The sequence below is a fragment of the Vulpes vulpes genome, chromosome 3 (assembly GCF_048418805.1).
Source record: "Vulpes vulpes isolate BD-2025 chromosome 3, VulVul3, whole genome shotgun sequence".
Lineage (NCBI taxonomy): Eukaryota > Metazoa > Chordata > Mammalia > Carnivora > Canidae > Vulpes > Vulpes vulpes.
The window spans coordinates 137,241,876-137,260,228 of NC_132782.1; the positions used below are offsets into that span (position 1 = coordinate 137,241,876).

The window sequence follows — 18,353 nt, forward strand, 5'->3', positions numbered from 1 at the left end:
CTCTAGTTCACAACTATTTTCCCAGTGCCTCGAACAGTGTCTGGTACAAGGCAGACCTTCAGTAAATATGAATTGGGTGAGGAATAAGTGAACAAGCGAACAGTAGAGTGAAGGAATTCAAGATCTGCTTTATAGCCCAACCCTGCATCTTCTTGTGTGACCCTAAGATACTTAATTTCTCAGGGCTTCATGGCCCTCAGCTGAAAAACATAAGAAAGACTAGAGTAGGGATCCCTGGGTGGCGCAGCGGTTTGGCGCCTGCCTTTGGCCCAGGGCGCGATCCTGGAGACCCGGGATCGAATCCCACATCGGGCTCCCGGTGCATGGAGCCTGCTTCTCCCTCTGCCTGTGTCTCTGCCTCTCTCTCTCTCTCTGTGACTATCATAAATAAATAAAGATTTTAAAAAAAAATGTTTAAAAAAAAAAAAAGAAAGACTAGAGTAAGTTCTTGCCATTTTGAAAGTAATGTAATTCTGTGGTGTAATTAATTCATGAACTATTTAACTTTTTTTTTTTTTTTTTTTAGATATTTATTCATGAGATAGAGAGAGGCAGAGACACAGGCAGAGGGAGAAGCAGGCTCCATGCAGGGAGCCTGACATGGGACTCTGTCCCAGGTCTCCAGGATCAGGCCCTGGGCTGAAGGTGGCACTAAACCACTGAGCCACCCGGGCTGCCCCCTATTTATTTAACGTTTAAGCAAAAGTTTACCTGAAGAAACTGATCATATTTTGCAAAGTGATACTTAAGAGTCTGTACTAATCATACGCTTACATTCAATTTAGTACCAGAAGAAAAATGTTTCCTTAACAAGAGTAATAAGACTAATTAAAATTCCCTATGTCAATTAGAAGAAAATACTTGAAGGAGGAGGGATTTTAAGAACCAGTTAAGAAAGAGTGGTAGCCAGGATTAGCAAATGAAGTGCCTAAATATTGAAGGCACTGGGCAACCTGAAAGAATATCTGCAGGTATGTAAGAAACAAGAGAAAAAAAATTTTTTTAAAGATTTTATTTATTTACTTATTCATGAGAGACACACAGAGAGGCAGACATAGGCAGAGGGAGAAGCAGGCTCTGTGCTGGGAGCCCGATGTGGGACTTGATCCTGGGACTCCAGGATCACGCCCTGAGCCAAAGGGAGATGCCCAACCACTGAGCCACCCAGACATCCCCATAGCTTTAGATTTCTATCATGACACTTGTACCAATGAAATATAATTATTTTTTGACTAGTACTCTCAATAAACTGTCTTTGAACTTCTGTTACCTGGCAGACCATCTGTATAAGGTAAACACTAAGTAAATATTTGAGAAATCAGTTGATGAATAAGTGTTTACATTTCCACATGCATTAATTGTAATAAAGTATGTACTATATCTCTACAAGATAGGAAGCTTAAGCTCTGAGAAATTGACCTACCAAAAAGAAACCAATTCACAGTTACAAAGCCAGGATTTGGACTTAGGTCTGTCTGCAAGATCATGCTTTTTCTACTTCCTAGTCTTGTCATAGATCATGAACATAATTCCTGCCCAGTATGTCAATTCCCTTCTAGAGGTGCTTTAGTATAAAAAATATTTGGAGTATAAAATCTTATTACTGGGGATCCCTGGGTGGCGCAGCGGTTTAGCGCCTGCCTTTGGCCCAGGGCGCGATCCTGGAGACCCGGGATTGAATCCCACGTCGGGCTCCCGGTGCATGGAGCCTGCTTCTCCTTCTGCCTATGTCTCTGCCTCTCTCTCTCACTGTGTGCCTATCATAAATACATTTTTAAAAAAATAAAATAAAATAAAAAAATAAAATCTTATTACTGATACTAGTTAGACAAGTTCCACTTCGGGAACATTTTCATCTGTTAAATTTACTTATTTAATCTTTACAAGCTAGTTGTTGACTAGATAACTTTTCCATCATTATACTGATGAAGAAAATAGAGTACCCTTGAGGAGTCACAGATCTTTTTTTTTTTTTTTTAAGATTTTATTTATTTATTCATGAGAAACAGAGAGAGGCAGAGACATAGGAAGAGGGAGAAGCAGGCCCGATGTGGGACTAGATCCCAGAACTCTGGGATCACATCCTGAGCCAAAGGTAGACCCTCAACCACTGAGCCACCCTGGTGTCCTTTTTTTTTTTTTTTTAAGATTTTAGAAGAGTCATAGATCTTAAGGACCTTGAGATCAAATGAACAAATGGAGAGTAGAACAAATAAGAGCCTTGTAAGACCCTCCTTAAATTTTTAAGATATGTAATTGGTCACTTTATTTTACCACATCCCATAGGTTTCATACCATGGATAGACTAGAATCATTTACCATTACAGTTACAAACTGCTGAGCTTTCTGAATGAGGAGGCATATGTCTGTACTACCCAACTCATGACTGGTGCCCCATATCAAATTATTAAATTTAGAGAATTATTAAATTTAGAGAATACTCATACTGTTAAATGCCAAGCATTTAATCCTTGGCAACTTGAGGAGGGGAAAGGGAGACGATCTCGGGTGTCATTGATCAGATGGGAAATAAAGTGGTTTGTGACTTTTTAAAATTCTGTCTTCTTTTGAGTTAGGAGAAATTTCTTAAAATCCTAATTTGCAAATAAAATAGAGGAAAAAGTTTGAGAACTTGGCCAGTTTCTTTGAAAGTTAGTAACAGAGCCAAAATTAAAAGCATACCCTTGACTATGAAGACAACTTTTATTTATATAATGTCAATCACTGTAACACCTGTTTAGCCTACTGAGCCATGCTGCCCTTATAATGCCCCTGTAAAGCTGCCTGGAGCAGGGTCAGCTAGCAAGCCTGTGAGGGTGAGCAAGTGAAATAACAAGAGGAAATGTCTGAGAGGGTCCCTGAGGGTTAAAAAAAAAAAAGACAAATGTTGGTGTCTTAATTCTTCCAAACCTAATTTGTTTGTCTTATGGTAGCAGAACCATTCTACTAATGGGAACTCCAGAGTTTGAGAAAATTTCAAAGAGATAAAGCTGCCCCTTAGATTCAGTAACTTAATGGCTTGCAAAAGAGCTAAGGCCTAAATGTTTTAGGCTGTGCCAAGCTGGACTCTACAACTTGCCTAAGGATAATAGAAATAGAAACATTCAAAGTACTTTTAGCCTTCTAGAAGTAAATGTGATCTAAAATAATACTTTGAAAGTTGTAATTCTATATTTAAAATGTAAAATGTATAAAAAGGCAAATACGTGTTTCTGTGCTTACATAGTAAGTGCCATTCTCTGTTACTCTGAAGAAGTTCAATGACTGTCCTGAACTAAAGTTTCTATCAGAATGTGTTTTATTTTAGGTAAACACAAATGTAAAACTTTGTTCATGGCTTAAGTAAATGAGCGAACAGTTTCTGTGTTTTATCATTTAATCGGCCCCTACCCCCCAATAACTCTCTGAAGTGATACTGTCATTCTCTCCATTTCCAAGCGTGGAAACTAGGGATCAAAGAAGTAACATAACTTGTCCAGAATCATAGACCAGTAAATGATGGTGCCAGGAATTTAACTCAAAGCATTAGATCCCAAATCCAAGCAGCCAGTAAAAGTTGCTGCTTCAATTAACTACAAATTACAAAATGTTACCCCGTATGCATGTGATAGCTTTTCTTTATAAACAGTTCACACAATTTTCTTTTTAAAAATATGGGCAAATTTTAATGGTAGAACCACTAGTAGTAGAAAAATCAAAGAAATTCAGGATTTCACCTAAAAGGTTATCTAGTAAAGTCCAATCTCTTTTAACTGGAAAGCTGAAGCCTAGAAGCTTCCTGACACTGAATAGCAATATTGCTGTGATTAGAAGTTTGCAACATTTTAGGGTAAATACTAAGTAAAAATCAGTGGTTCTAATGAAAACCATACAACGTACCAGATTTTCACTGTGTTTGAATAAAATACTTTTTAAATAAACCATTTTAAGTTCTTATAAATTTTTGCATCCTAAGTGCTTTGTAAAAAGTAGAAAGAAAAGGTCCTGCTATACACATAAAACAGGGACCAAAATTTTTTTTTAATTAAACAAATAAAATCATTGTAGTTTTAAGATTGAAGTAACTTACAATTTATTACATTGGTAATTTTCAATTATCCAGAGATGTTTCTCTTCTGGGAACGTATTTTATACTGTATCAGCAAGAATAGTAGGCTTATAGTTACCATGTGGCTTTTGAATAATTTTTTTTTTAATTCAGCTTTGGAAATCTAGAAAAACCTAATGAAGATTTAATATTAAGAAAAGAACAAATTACTTAAAACATTAAATCTACACTGAAAATTATCAAAACAAATGAGTAGAAAACATTCCCTTATTTGTGTAATGTCTTTCAATAGAATTCTTATGATTCAGTTTAAAATACACATAAGTTACTGCAAGTGTTTATAAGATACTACTTGAAAATTTCCTATTTGAAAATTCAAGCCTTATTTTCTACTAAGAAAAATTTGGTTATATCCGTTTTATATTTTACTTTAAAAGTCAATCTTATACTTTGATATCTAATTCAATCTCATTTTTCTCTTATGTATAATTACTGCTAACTAAAAAAAAAAAAAACACTGCTTATTTCAAAGGGAAATAATGTTTAAAAGATGTGAAGCATTTAATCCTTGAATGCTGGAACCACTTTTAAAGTATTGTAAGCACATCTGTGTTACATTACAGAGGGAAAAGAATGTATGCATTCCGTGGCCTATGGGCACTAGGGTGGCTGGTTTAGGAAAACTGAGTATTTGGCATTTCAAGTTTTTTTCAACATAAAAAATTTTCTGTAATTCTAAAATGAAGAATTGAATTCCAGAGGCGGAGCATGTGGTCAGGCAAACATAAGTCAAGTACATTTGTTCTCTTACTTGTCACCTAATTCTGAAAAAGAAATCAGTTTCTATAGGGAGCTTGTCTTTGCATTTCGTTAAGCACTTGTTTTCCCGTATTTGAAAAGTATTCTATGGGACAAACTTGCAGAGAAATCACTATACCAGGAGTTCTTCCTAAGTGCCCTGAATGTCCCAGTCAGCTGTGAGTTATGGTGCAAATAACCTATTACTAATAAGGAAATACCAAAGTTTGTAAATGATTTACTCTTAGACAAAATTACAGCAGATTCAAATGTTTTCCGGTGATAACCTCATTCTTGATTACTTGTATTCCAGTGAGCTTTCTTGAGTGGGAGGGAAAAGGATGGCGTTACAGGCTGGGTATCCTAGGATGTGCATTTTGCACGTGAATATAATCTGTAATTGGTGAAGATGGAAGAAAAAAGTTGGGGAATTATGACTACACTGGTGGACATGTTCTCAACTTTTTCCTCTTTAACGTGACATGATATTCACATGCCAACACATTCCCATATGCAACTCCTAGTGAGCTAGCTGAAATTCTGTCCTTTTCTCTGCTACCCAGAGAAAGGGGAAGGAATGTTAGGGGAATACATCTTTAATCAACTAAAAAAAAATCTTATTTTTAAGTAATGACTTGAGAGTTTCCTACCTTAAGGAACATTAGCATCTAATTACCTATGACACATTTGACAGCTATGTCATGATACCATGACTGATAAACTCCATATTCCTTAAATTTCCAGAAATTCAAGCCTGTTTTTTGTTTTTTATTTTTTAATTTTAAAATAAAGGAAGGCCAAATTTAATTGTATGGCAAAGTAAATTTCTAGAAACTATAATTAGAATTAACTTTTTACAAAGATATTTGTAGCCAGTTATTTTAACACTGTATATTACTGGAAATTCTCATAGGATAGTTTTTTGTTTTTCTTTTAAGGCTCAAACTAAATATATTTGGGAAATTTGAATTTTGAACTAGTCATTGCTAGTCATTGCCTGATCCAAGAAGAATTCATGACACATTAAACAGTAGATAGGGATCCCTGGGTGGCTCAGCAGTTTAGCACCTGCCTTTGGCCCAGGGCGTGACCCTGGAGCCCCGGAATTGAGTCCCAATCAGGCTCCCTGCATGGAGCCTGCTTCTCCCTCTGCCTGTGTCTCTGCCTCTCTCTCTCTGTCTCTCATGAATAAATAAATAAAATCTATAAATAAATAAACAAACAAACAAACAAACGGTAGATATTGGGGCACCTGGGTGGCTCAGTTAAGTGTCTGCCTTCAGCTCAGGTCATGATCTCAGAGTCCTGGGATCAAACCCTATATCTGACTCGCTCCTTAGTGGAGGGTTGGCTTTTGCCTCTGCTCCTCCCCTCTGCTTATATTCCCTCTGTGGCTCTGGCTCTGGCTCTGTCTCTCTCTCTCAAATAAATAAATAAAATATTTTAAAAATAAATCATAGATACTATATAAAAGTCTTTATTTCTTGATATGAAAATGATTTCTTCTAAAACTTTTCTAAAGTCAAATTTATTTATCTGCTCTTGATTTAGTTTTAGAACCTGTATAATAATAGCACTTTTACCTGGTTTTCTTAGAGGTATTAAACTTACTTTATTGTAAGGAAATAACTATTGAATTAATGTCATTAACATTTAAAAAATTTTAATGTACAGGACTCTGATATATTTTATTTATGAGTAACTGAATCGTAAAGGTGTTTTTTATTTTTGTTTTGCTTTTTTTTTTTTTTTTGTAAGGTATTATGAACTGGATCCTTGCAAAAGTCTCCGTGACAATTTGAGGAACAAAGTGATCATTGAGTATCCAACATTACATGTGGTATTAAAAGAAGCCAGTCATAATATGGAAGTTCTTCACCAAGGTAAATGTCAGGTTGTTCCTATAATGCTTAGAATGACTCTAGTGAACCTGAGCAATTACATGACTGTCTTTATTTCTGTATATATCTGTTTTCCCACTATATGTATACCCTTAACTGAATTTTCTCTATAGGTAGCTATAGTTAATGTAAAGAATTAAATGAATGAGCTGCTAATTCTCTCATGTTTGAGAACACATAGTTTGTAATATCAATTTAAAAAAAATAAGTTTGAATGGCTATAAAAGAACTTTTTTTTGCTTTGAGTTCCATATGTGTGTGTCTTTTTAAAGCTAATAGCCTTTAAGTAACAGTCTGTCCAATATCAGATAAATTTACTACCTAGTTAAAACTCTTTACTTAGAGATTCCTAAAATGAGGGATTATAAACATTTTTAGAGTCTCACCATATAGAAAGGAATAATGTTTGAAAGAACATCATGTTTAAAATGTCATTAACTTGACCTTTGTCTCCTTTTTCTTAACACACTGGTTTTATTTTCCTTGATATTTGTTTCTTTGGCTATATTCCTCCCATTTTAGTGATTCTTTAAAAGTATATACTTACCACACTTTGGTGAGTAGTGGAGTTGGAAGTATTAAAACTGGAAATGGTATATGTAAAAGTTCAGTATATAAAATGACTTACCCATATTTGCAACTACTGATTAAAATAAGCTTCTTGTGTTTCTGAATGTAAATTCTAGAGGATGTGAGTAAAATTCAGAAATTACTTTTTAAAAGGGAGAGAGGTGGCTCAACTCAGAACCATTAGCATTTCTAGCTAAGAATAATAGTTACAGGCCAACTTTCATTGTAACAGTCTCCAGACAACCAGTGAATCCTTGGATGGATGGAAATTATTTCTTAAATAATATTATTTGAAACATTTGGTTTGGATTTTATTGTTACACCAGCAATATAAGCTGAAATAATCAGTAACCTTTGTTTTAAGGTGTTCTCTTACATGTATATAATAGGTGTTTATTCTTGGTTAAAAGTGAATAGGAGAATTTTTTTTTTTCAAAGTGACCGAAATTTTGTCAGCGTTAAAATTTGAAACTAGAATTTTAGCTAGCAAACATGAAGTTTCTAATAATCAGTTATGGGCCTCTAAATCTTTAGGTTAATTCTTGACTTTTATATATTTTTCACAATTTGAGAATATCTGATTTTATTTTCTCAAATTACAAGTGTGTTGTAAATGACCAGTTTCTATTTTTTTTTTTAAAGCTTTGTAAAACCTTACTTTTTCCTTAATAAAATTCACATAGCTCTCTAAATGTTGGTTTCAGGGAAAGTTGTTTAGTAATGTGGGTTACTAGCCAGGGCAAACACGTCTGTGTAAATAAACAGAGCACACAGCTCCTCTTTCACCTTGTTTAGGAATGCACACTGAAGGAAGGCTTCCTGTAACGAAGCAAAATGAAAAGGCTACTTTTGTAGTGTGCTTGGAACCTGATTAAGTAAAATTTGCTATTTTTTGGTGGGTATATGATATTTGACTTATTTACAGGAAGACAAGTGACTAGTGCTTTCAGGATAGAGGATCATTTAGAGCTACTGTGGCAAAATACTTAAAGAAGGTCTGACAGGATTTTAAGAACCATACAAGTGTTGTCACATCATAAATACACTTTAAAAATAATGCCAGGTCTTTTGTACATGCATTTCTTTGTGTGAGCACTTCAAGGTATCAGTTTCTTTGTACATTCTCACAGTTTGGGATATTCTGCAGGGTGGTCCCTTAATGCAGGAGGAGAGTTATATAAGAACAGGGCATTTTCTTTGGAAAGCCTTGAAATTCCTTCTCTCTCCGGAGGCAAAAATGTTGGATTTTGATCTTGAGTTCATAGCACAAGGTGTCTCTCTTCTAGTTTGGGTAAAATGTGTTTCTGGGCTGGCATTCAGTAGTTTTCACACTTGATCATTGTTAATATGTTTGTTATGGTTGTAGATTGCCATAACTTTTTTTCAAAGGTTTGCCAATATTGATGGGCAATAGGCAAGTTTTGTTTGTTTGCTTTTTGCTTTTTAAGGATTATAAAATGTTGACTATAAAAGGTTGAGCAGTTAAGGTAGCCCAATGGAATGAAAATGTGGAGTGCTAATCACCCATCTTGTATTAGTTCAGTGGGAGGTGCTCAGAATGGTGTTACTTGCTTCACGGGTCCCTATTTACCAAAGTTAGCTAGTGGATTTAAATGACTTGAGAGCATGCTGCATTTCAGTCTAAGAAAAAAAGAATGGAGTGCCATTAAAAGAAGAAAACAGGCAACTTCAGGAAGCATAGAAAGGGAAGCATTTCCCCCAAACTCAGTAGTACAAAGTTCTGTTAATTTAAAAATATCAGAGAAATGTATTTTTCCACTGTTATAACTCAGTCGAGAATATCTCTGCTCTTTTTTTGGGGGGGGGGGGGTAATATCTCTGCTTTTTGAAAAGGAATCCAGCCCAAAACTAATGACTTGAATTAGTGAAAATACATAGCATAGGAGCTACTCATGCGTATCCTTTCATCCATTCTCCCTCCCTCTCTCGTCCCCTCATTCCTCCTTATCCCCCTTTTTCTTCCTCTCTTTCATTGTGTGTGTCACATACTGGGATGGGGAGATGGGGATGGATCTCAAGCAGAAGAACACACATGTAAACTTTAGTGTGCAATAGGTGCTATAATAAAATTTGTATAAATTGCAAAGAAAGCCAGAGGAGAAACAACTGACTTATATTATCATAGAGATGCTTGAGGGACTCTGATAGTTTATATAAAATTCCACAAAGATCAGGACTCTATCTTGGATTGACCCTGTTTCAATACTTCACTCATGAAAAAGGATTCAGTAAACATTTTGGTTACTGGGACAATCTTAAATCTAGGTACCATTGACCAAGAAACTTGGCAGTTGAATATGAGGCAAGATCTAGGTATATGATTCTAGCATCAGCTCTTACTAAGCTGTGGGTCCTTGAGCATTCACTGCCACTGAGCTTTAGTTCCCTTATCTACACTAAGGAAATAAATTGCTATAATCCTGAAGCAAAACAATCTGTATTTTAACCTTAATTTTCATAGTGTTTTAATGTATTACTTCTTTTTAGCTTCATTATGCAATGAAACAGAGCTGTTACTCTGGGTCCCATTTTGCTGAATAAAAAACAAAAAGTGACTTGTATTCATACTGATTCAGCAAACAGGCTACACTGGGAAGTCAAATACAAAGAGGAAAGATCTAGTCTCTATCCTTAAGGAACTGTCAGTTTAGTAAGTGAATCATAGTCTTGCTTGCTCCAGTTAGGACAGCTCCTTTAAAGGAGCTCCATTTCTGCTCTAAGTTATCTTTCCTATGAAAGGAAGGAGATGGCGATTAGCTAGTCTTCTCAGCCCACATTCACTCAGCATATACTGACCCTCAATTTTAAGTTAAAAAAAAAATTTATGGAAAAACTTATTCCAACCACACTTGGCCAGCCTATGTGATAATAGTGATCTCTTCAGTAGTACGAATATGGGATCATAACCACACTGTGAAGTGACCATTCCCAAGTCTTCCACAGAGTCAGGAAGGATGTTGCCTCACAAAATATAATTGCCACTCTCAGACATCGTTTCTTTATTGTGGCCAGAACTGTATATCCCTGCTGCCTGGAACATGACATGGTTTGCCTGTCCTATGAGCAGTGCTGTTGGTATGCATCAGAAGGGAAGAGAGAAGAAGGAAAAACAGAACAAGCTAAACAGAAACAGTATAAACACTTGACTGTATGTTTACTTATTTTTTTCAGTGAAAAGTGAATCTACCAAGAACATTGGCAATGAAAATTGAGCACTTCTTCTGGAGGAAGAAGGTGAAAATTCCCAGACAATTGCAGAGGACTGTGCATTGACTAGCTGTTGGATGACTGGGATATTGTCAGTGGGTGGTTGAAATTTTTTGTTTCTCTGAGAGTAATTAAACAATCTAAATAATTTAAAAATTATTGTTTAAGTAATTAAACAATCTAAAAAAAATTCTTTTAAAAGATGAATTTTCTAGCCTCTTGAATTGACTTGTAAGGCCCTTATTCCTAGTAATAACCCGTTTCTCCACCTGACCAGGATAGTGCTTATTTTAGTTAGGCCCAGGGTTTTAATATGCTTAATTCTGTAGGCTGAAAACTTTGTTACTTTGATGCAAGACCAAACCCAAGGATCACCTGTGTCATCCACAAAGTTGGCACTTCATTGGTGGAACCTCACTAAACATAAAGGCCGTGTGACACACCTGTAGCCACAGGAGGACTGATAGATCAATTGCCCATTCTTGTCTTTAGGGTTTATTTGTAATTTATCCTCTTAAGATGACAGAGTGGGTCTTTTTTACTTGGGTAGCATCCAGTACAGTGTCACATGTAAAGGATAAGTAAATACTATCAACTACTACTAATATTCAGTTCACAAAATCAATGGCTTCTCATTGCTTGAACCATCGGTGCTCACCAGTTTGGCTCTCCTTGTTTGCACAGTGAACTGTGTCTTATGAATTCTGTGCCTTTCATCCTGTTCCCATTCCACTCTCCTCATTACCACACAGGGGTGTTGTGATGAGCAGTTTTATGCTGTTTTGAAACATCTAGCAATAACTAAAGAAAGAAACACTTGGAACTCTTCAAAGTGTTACTGGAATGTATATGTGCATTTATGTATATACATGGCTTAATTTATACCTTATGGCAGCTCTGTATACATTATGATCTCACATATTAAAATTAAAGTTTCCTAGTTTTATTGGAATTTATACAGTTATGAAATTGCAGTATGGCTATAAAAAAGTAAAAGATTATTACATCTGTGTTGCATCTGTGTACGTAATGGTTAAGAAAACAATGATAAAATGGGACATTGGTGAATTCGCTTTTAGTTTATAATTGGAATAAGTTTTAGACCAAAGGAAGCCAGAGGCATTAATTAAAGAGGCTTGAGAAAAATAGAAATGCGAACTAATAGGAGAAACTTGTAGAACACAAATATCTGTAACCTGGGGATCAAAACTGGAGAAGTGAATCCAAAGACAATAATGCCACAAGGACCCTTCATGTAAAAGTAATAGTGGAACTGTGATTTATAGAAAATAAGGCCTTGCAATTTGAGAAATAGGAATACTTCCTAAAACAACTTCAGGAATCTTCCTCATACAGTGAAAGGTTTGTGTAGAATTATCTTTTTCAGAGTATTTCTGGGGATTTTCAAAGGATTTATATTTAATCTAGATGTGAAATTTGTTTTCTCAAAACAGGCAAGAAATAGGATGAATTGGATCAAATGTGTCACAGAAGTTTTATTGGGAAAAGTGAGAAAGTATACAACAGGAGCATATGATCTGAATATCAGAATGGAGAGCAATTTCCTGATAGTGAAATCTGTTATGACATAGTGCCATTTCCAAGAAAAATATTCAGTTGCATGTCTTCTAGAATTTTATTTATTTAATTAAAAGATTTTATTTATTTATTTATGAGAGACACAGAGAGAGAAGAGGCAGAGACACAGGCAGAGGAAGAAGCAGGCTCCATGCAGGGAGCCCAACGTGGGACTCAATCCCGGGTCTCCAGGATCAGGCCCTGGGCTGAAGACGGTGCTAAACTACTGAGCCACCTAGGCTGCCATGTCTTCTAGAATTTAAATTGAAAACTGGACAACTAAAGGATTTATCCTGTCCACCCCATCCCCTATCCTCACCCCCCTGCCCAGGTGAAAAATGAAACGGGGAAAAGTCTGCACACTGCAATGCAGCTTTGCCATCCCTGTAGTCTAGAATTCTGTGAGATTTTCCAATTACAGACTGTTCCTTGGGAAAGAATTTAGCATAGTTCCCTTAAATATAACTATCAGCTCATTTGATTTATATACCCCACAGGATTTACAATAAACATGTTTGAGTGAATAACCAGGATAACTACTTGGAGGGAGTGAAGTTGGAATAATTCATTGAGAGCCCTAGAAGTTCATAGTATTAAGACTCAATTTCTTTTCTTTTCTTTTCTTTTTTTTTTTTTTTTTTGAGGCCCTCTCCATTTGGATTCTTGACAAATTTGGATGAATAGACAAATTCCCTGACCCATGTTAGGTTCAACATCCTGCATTTTGTTCACGAATCACATTTTAAAAGGAGGAAGAGCTTCACCTGGCCTTCTTTATTTTTTAAACAATGATTTCAAAGGCAAGGTAGGCCTTTCATAATTGCTAATTATTGTATATGGGATTAGTAGCCGTAAATTACAGTAAACAAAGCTTGCACCTGTTCATACTATAAATAGGAGTTAAGGAGAGTTAGTATAATAGATATTTAAGATTCCAAAATGTAGTTGAGCCAATTTGTTTCCCTGTAGCAAGTAGTGCAATTCAGGTTTCAGGGTGTATAATAAAATGTTAAACTCATAACTCTAATACCAACAGTTTTCTTTATACATTTGGTTTAATTTGGTTAATTATGTGCACTGATTTCATATTAGTCATTAAGTTTTAAGTAAAGATACCTAGCCTACTTTTATTTAATCATATACTACTGTGTTAAAATTTATTTTCAAGTAGATGTCGTATACTTTTGATTATTAACCAATTGTTCTTCAGTTGCAAGTAACAGAAACTCAGATTAGCATAAGCATGAATGGCAACTTACTGGCTCATATACAAGGAAGTCCAGGCATGACTTGGTCTAAACACCCTAGGAAGCCATCTTTCCATCTACTTGTGTTTCTCTGGGTTGGTTTGTGTTTTGCTAGATTGCTTTTCTCTTTCAGGCCGATTTTCTCTTTGGGGAAGAGAGGCAGTGAGGTGAGAATGGTAGATGGCAGCCATTGACAGTATCAACTTACATCATCATAACCAAAGCATGGCAACAAGTTATGCAAAATTTGGGAAAGAACTTTGATTTTGCCCACATTTCATCACATTCTGTCCTGAAAGGAGAACCCCAGAGGAAAAGGAAATTATCAGGAAAAGGAAGAGGGTAGGGAGCAGAAGAGGCAAGATGGTTGCTGAGAATACAAAACTGATGTCCATTGTACCCTCTTTGAGTTGGAGTAGCAAGAGTTTTCTGATTTGAAATAACATGAGTAAAATTCAAAACTAACCTATAAGCCCCTCATTGGCTTTACATAGAGATTTTAATTCCTACTTGATGCTATTATTACTGCTTTGAGTTGCCATTATAGAGTTTTAAAAAATACTAATGTGTATTAATAGCTTACAAAATACCAAGCATTATCTATCCCTAGCCCTTTATATACTTGGATCAACATTTAAGATTTCTTCACAACAGTCCAGTGAAGTAGATGTGATAGGAAAGCCCTACAGTAAGTGGGATACAAAACATCTAGTAACATGAAATGGGTTTGCATTATTACAGGCTGAAAGGTATGGCAGACTGAGTTGGTACAACTAACTGTCCAGGATTCCTGGTGTCTAACAGTAGAATCCTGAGTCCATTCTGTAATTTGGCATCACATGGTAGCAGATGTCCACTCAGGTTAAAATGTTGATAGGACAATTGTGAGTCCTATATCTGACTTGTACATCTAGGATAACAGAGTGAGTCCAGCAATCTGGATGCCAGTCAATGCCTGTTTCCTCATCCTTATCTGAAATTAATCCACCCTGTTTCCTCACTCTCAGAGATAGCCTGCTGCTTCCTTTCCCACCTTCACTTCCCCTCTCCTTATTCCTCACCTTTACCAAGAGTTAAGAATTTGAGCCCACCTGCCACTTATGAACAGGGGTTAGATGAAGAATAGAAATGGCCATGTTGACAGCATTACTGACAGGATTTACTATAAATCTATTTTACAGATGAAAAATCCAAGCACTGAGGTTAAAGCTTACTCTTAGGTCAGATAGCTAAATGATAAATGATGAAGCTTGAATATTTTCCTTCTAGTCTTGAAGGCCAAACCTATAGTTGATACTTGCATGAGAAGATAAGCACAATTACTGGCATGAAGTAAGCCCTCAATAAAGGGTTGAGATGAAGTGGGAGGAATAGGAAAGCTCTCTAGGTAAAAAAAAAAATTTATAAAAAGTTTGAGTTTTTATAGATCTCTTTCAACCTATAGCAAAATCTCTAATAGGATAATATTAATAACTAAAAACGTAGAACTTAGCATGAGCAAGGCACCATTATAAATATAACTATCAGCTGTTGTATCCTCTCAATCCTGTGAAGTAGGTACTGCTGTATTTTTTTGAACCTAAAATGTCATTAATAATAAGATATTTTATCTTATAACTAAGAAAAAATTGCTGCCAGTTAATGACATAATGCTTTTTAAACACTCAATTTAGACTGTTTATACTCATACAGAGCTCTTTTAGTCATTTTATTTCAACAGATCTAACACTCCCTCAATTTATAAGACACACCATTTTGTATACCACCAAGAACAAAAACATAGCTTAATTGTGTGACACATCCTATTTGGGTTGGTAAAATATGAAATAAGAGTGCAGAATTGATGTAATATGGTACTGAGACAAGTTTTTATATCACTCTGTGCTCATATAAAAAGAAAAACAAAGTGAAATTAACTGGGTAAGGCATTCCTAAAGCTTCGCATTAATCAAGACAGTGATTTGTGGACCAAATATTGAAAGGCTGCAGTTGTCCATTTGTGCCAGCAGAAACAACCACCAAGTCCACGTATGTGCAAACAGTGATAACTGCATCATGACTGTGGCCTGGCCGAAAGCTATTTTACAGCTAAAGATCTCAGAGATGATAAAATATGGGCCCTACAGTCCCTTAAGCACAGTACCATCATCCCTATTTTGTAGGATATGGACAGAGAAACTGAGTTCTACAGGTCAGTCACATGGAGAGTAAATAGGTGAGCCAGGATGCAAACAAGGCCAGTTGGGCTTCAGAGGTCACATTCTTAACCTTTAGGTTACACAACCTTCTGAGTGGGCTTGGTCTGGGTCATCAGGCTACCTTAACATTTTTTGGAAAAGGACAGTTTCTTTATAGTTTCTAAAACTGCTTTGCCTAGAGGTTTTTCTCTTCGATGATAGACAGCAGGCTGAGTTTCTCCTAGTACGTTTAGTTCCCCTCGGGTATCTCATCCAGGGTACTGACCTTTTCCGCTGGTTTGAAGAGTTTGTTTGAAACCATCTGTTAATGCTAATGCCAGTTTCTTTCATTGGATTCCAGGGTATTAGCATCAAGTCCGTTTTACTGGCTATTATGAATTGTGTCCTGCCGATTTGAGCACTGCTCAAAGCAGTTGCAGCAGACCCCAGGGAGCGTGGCTCTCCCGACTCCCCGGGGAGGGGGCCAAAGGGGAAAGGACATAAGGGCGCAAAGACAACTATTATTGATTGTCACGTTGACTTTATGTCAAGTTGCAGAAGGAACATGTGCTGGGCATGCTGGTGACTCTAGCTGAGAGCTATTGAGCATTGCCTCTGGACAGGACAGGCTTGGGGTCAGGCTTGGGAGAGTTAGGACAGCCACATGAGAGGAAGTATCAATTCAGGACCTGTTGGGAATCCAGAATGGTTTCAGAAGTGGAAATGGAATGGTTGGAGGAAATCCATGAAAAGAGCAGAGCAGACCAATGAAAGGCCATGTTATCAGGGAAATGTAAGTTTTAATTCTTAATTCCATAGAACTAAAGCCACTTCTCATGCTCTGAACTGTATAACCAAGGAGAGAAGTACATTAAGCCACTTGATTTTTAAAAGGAAATTTTCTATCTCCCTGGGGTAGGTAATGCAGGGACTATCGAATGGTGGTTTGGCTTTTAACTTCAGAAAGACTTCCCTTCTTCCAGGTTTCTGCTAAGCACTCAAAGTTATTTTTACTGTGAGAAGAGACTGTCACACACCACCTCTTGGTATCATGATTTCTTTTGGCTCCTTAAACAGTTGATTCTAGTTTAAGTCCATATGGTATAAATCTGTGGTGCAAAGACAGTCCCGAAAGCCCAATAACTTCTTATTTTTCCTAGAGCCCTGTGGTCCTACTCTTGACTGCTGCTCTGTGTTCCTAAAGAAAAACAGTAGAGTCCAATCTCTGTGTTTTGAAGTTTCAGTGGCTGGTTAACCAGATGCTGTGATGCTGTGCTTCAGGGCCCCCGCCAACACAGAAGAGACAGCAACTTTTTCCATGTTCCTGACAGATTGGAAGGTGTTTTTTCACATTCTCTGCTTCAGATCTCTCCCTGGAAAGGTTGGTTAGTTGTTCAGCCAACATCTTTGGCCTCTGCAGCTAGTGCAGCTTAGAAGCCTGTAAATAGTTTCTGCCACATTTGGACCCTCACAAACAAAACTTCTAAGCATTGGAAATGGAAAACTTGAGGTAGCGAGGAAAGCCAAGTGAGAGCGGGCATCCAGTCCCCCAGGTAATGAATTGATAGGACTCTATAAGAAGGAAGCCACTGTTCGTGGCTGACCTGTATGTGGACAGTCAAAGGGAAAACATGATCCAGATGTTTTTTTCTCACTTTCCTAAGTGACAAGAGGAGCACTTGTAAGGTTTGGTTTGGTTTTCTTTCTAAGCAATCAGATTCTCTTTCCTACCAAACCTGGGTGCCCCATAGGAGTGAGAGGGCAAGCAAGTTATTTCTCAGCTTATTTCACACATCAAAAAGCATTTGATTTGAAATTTATAATTTAGCCCATGCAGAAGTATTTCATTATCATCTGTAATCTCCTACAGCCCCCTTTTGTCTTTCTCCAAAGAATAGTAATGAATCTAGAAAGCTTAGGCCAAGTGATGGTACAAGTATGGATTATATTAAAAGGTATAGTAAAAATCAGTTGTTTGCTCCCTGACATGCATCCCCCTGGTAACCATACCTTGAGTTCCTCTGGGAAACTACTAGCTCCCCTTTTGTTCTCAGCCATCTGGTTTGGATGGGATTAAGCCCAACCCTAGCTCATGGGTGGGTTTTCATCAGTCTAAACAGATCAGAGTATTCCACTCCTCTGACCACATGTTTGATTCCAACTGTGCAGGTGGCCTAAGCTGGTGCAATCTGAGGGAACTACAAAACAGGCAGGGCATGGACTCTCCCCTGCTGTAAAAATGTAAGGCTAAAAAGTGGGTTAGCGTGTTCTGCTACTGTAAGGAGAGCCAGTCTGAAGCCAAGCCATCTATCCCTGTGGAGTGTTGAGTTGCACTAGCCAATACATTCCTTTTCTTTTTCCTTATTCAAGTATTTGTAAATTGGATTTTCTGTCAACTATATCAGAATTCGAAACCAGGAAATGAAGTGTGGCAAGTTATAGGCCCTTGATTATGGAATTGGCTGAATCAAGATAGTGAGGAGAGCCTCTGTCCTAGACTAGAGTGGTAGTAGGGACTACATTGGTCCATACAAGAAAAATAATCTTAACTTTCCCTTTAAGGACATTTTATGGCAGTTGCACACAGCACTTCTGTGACATTCCACTTAGGGAACTTGGCCATATGGCCACAGCTACCTACGAGGAAATCTAAGAAAATCTTTACACTGGGTGGCAATGTGATTAACTTAAAAGTTGTTGATCTTTTTTCTGAGGAGGAAAATTAAATGGGTATTGGAGGGTAAGGAACAGTCCTTACTATAGATGACCACTGGCAATTCATGCTTTGTGGTACTGTAATAGTTGG

At 36.9% G+C, this 18,353-nt stretch overlaps 1 protein-coding gene across 4 annotated transcripts in view; it reads left to right on the plus strand.

Moving 5' to 3' along the window:
- The window catches only part of ZNHIT6 (zinc finger HIT-type containing 6), an 87,116-nt gene that overhangs the window by 48,583 nt on the left and 20,180 nt on the right, over nt 1–18,353 (plus strand). For 2 of the 4 annotated variants that reach the window (XM_026004813.2, XM_026004814.2), the window contains 2 exons: nt 6,605–6,729; nt 10,510–11,556. In XM_026004813.2, the coding sequence (XP_025860598.2) occupies nt 6,605–6,729; nt 10,510–10,550 (166 nt within the window). In that variant the 3' untranslated portion in view covers nt 10,551–11,556. Of the gene's footprint in view, nt 1–6,604; nt 6,730–10,509; nt 11,557–18,353 lie in introns of those variants that run through there. The other 2 variants (XM_072754705.1, XM_072754706.1) reach the window with 1 other exon arrangement.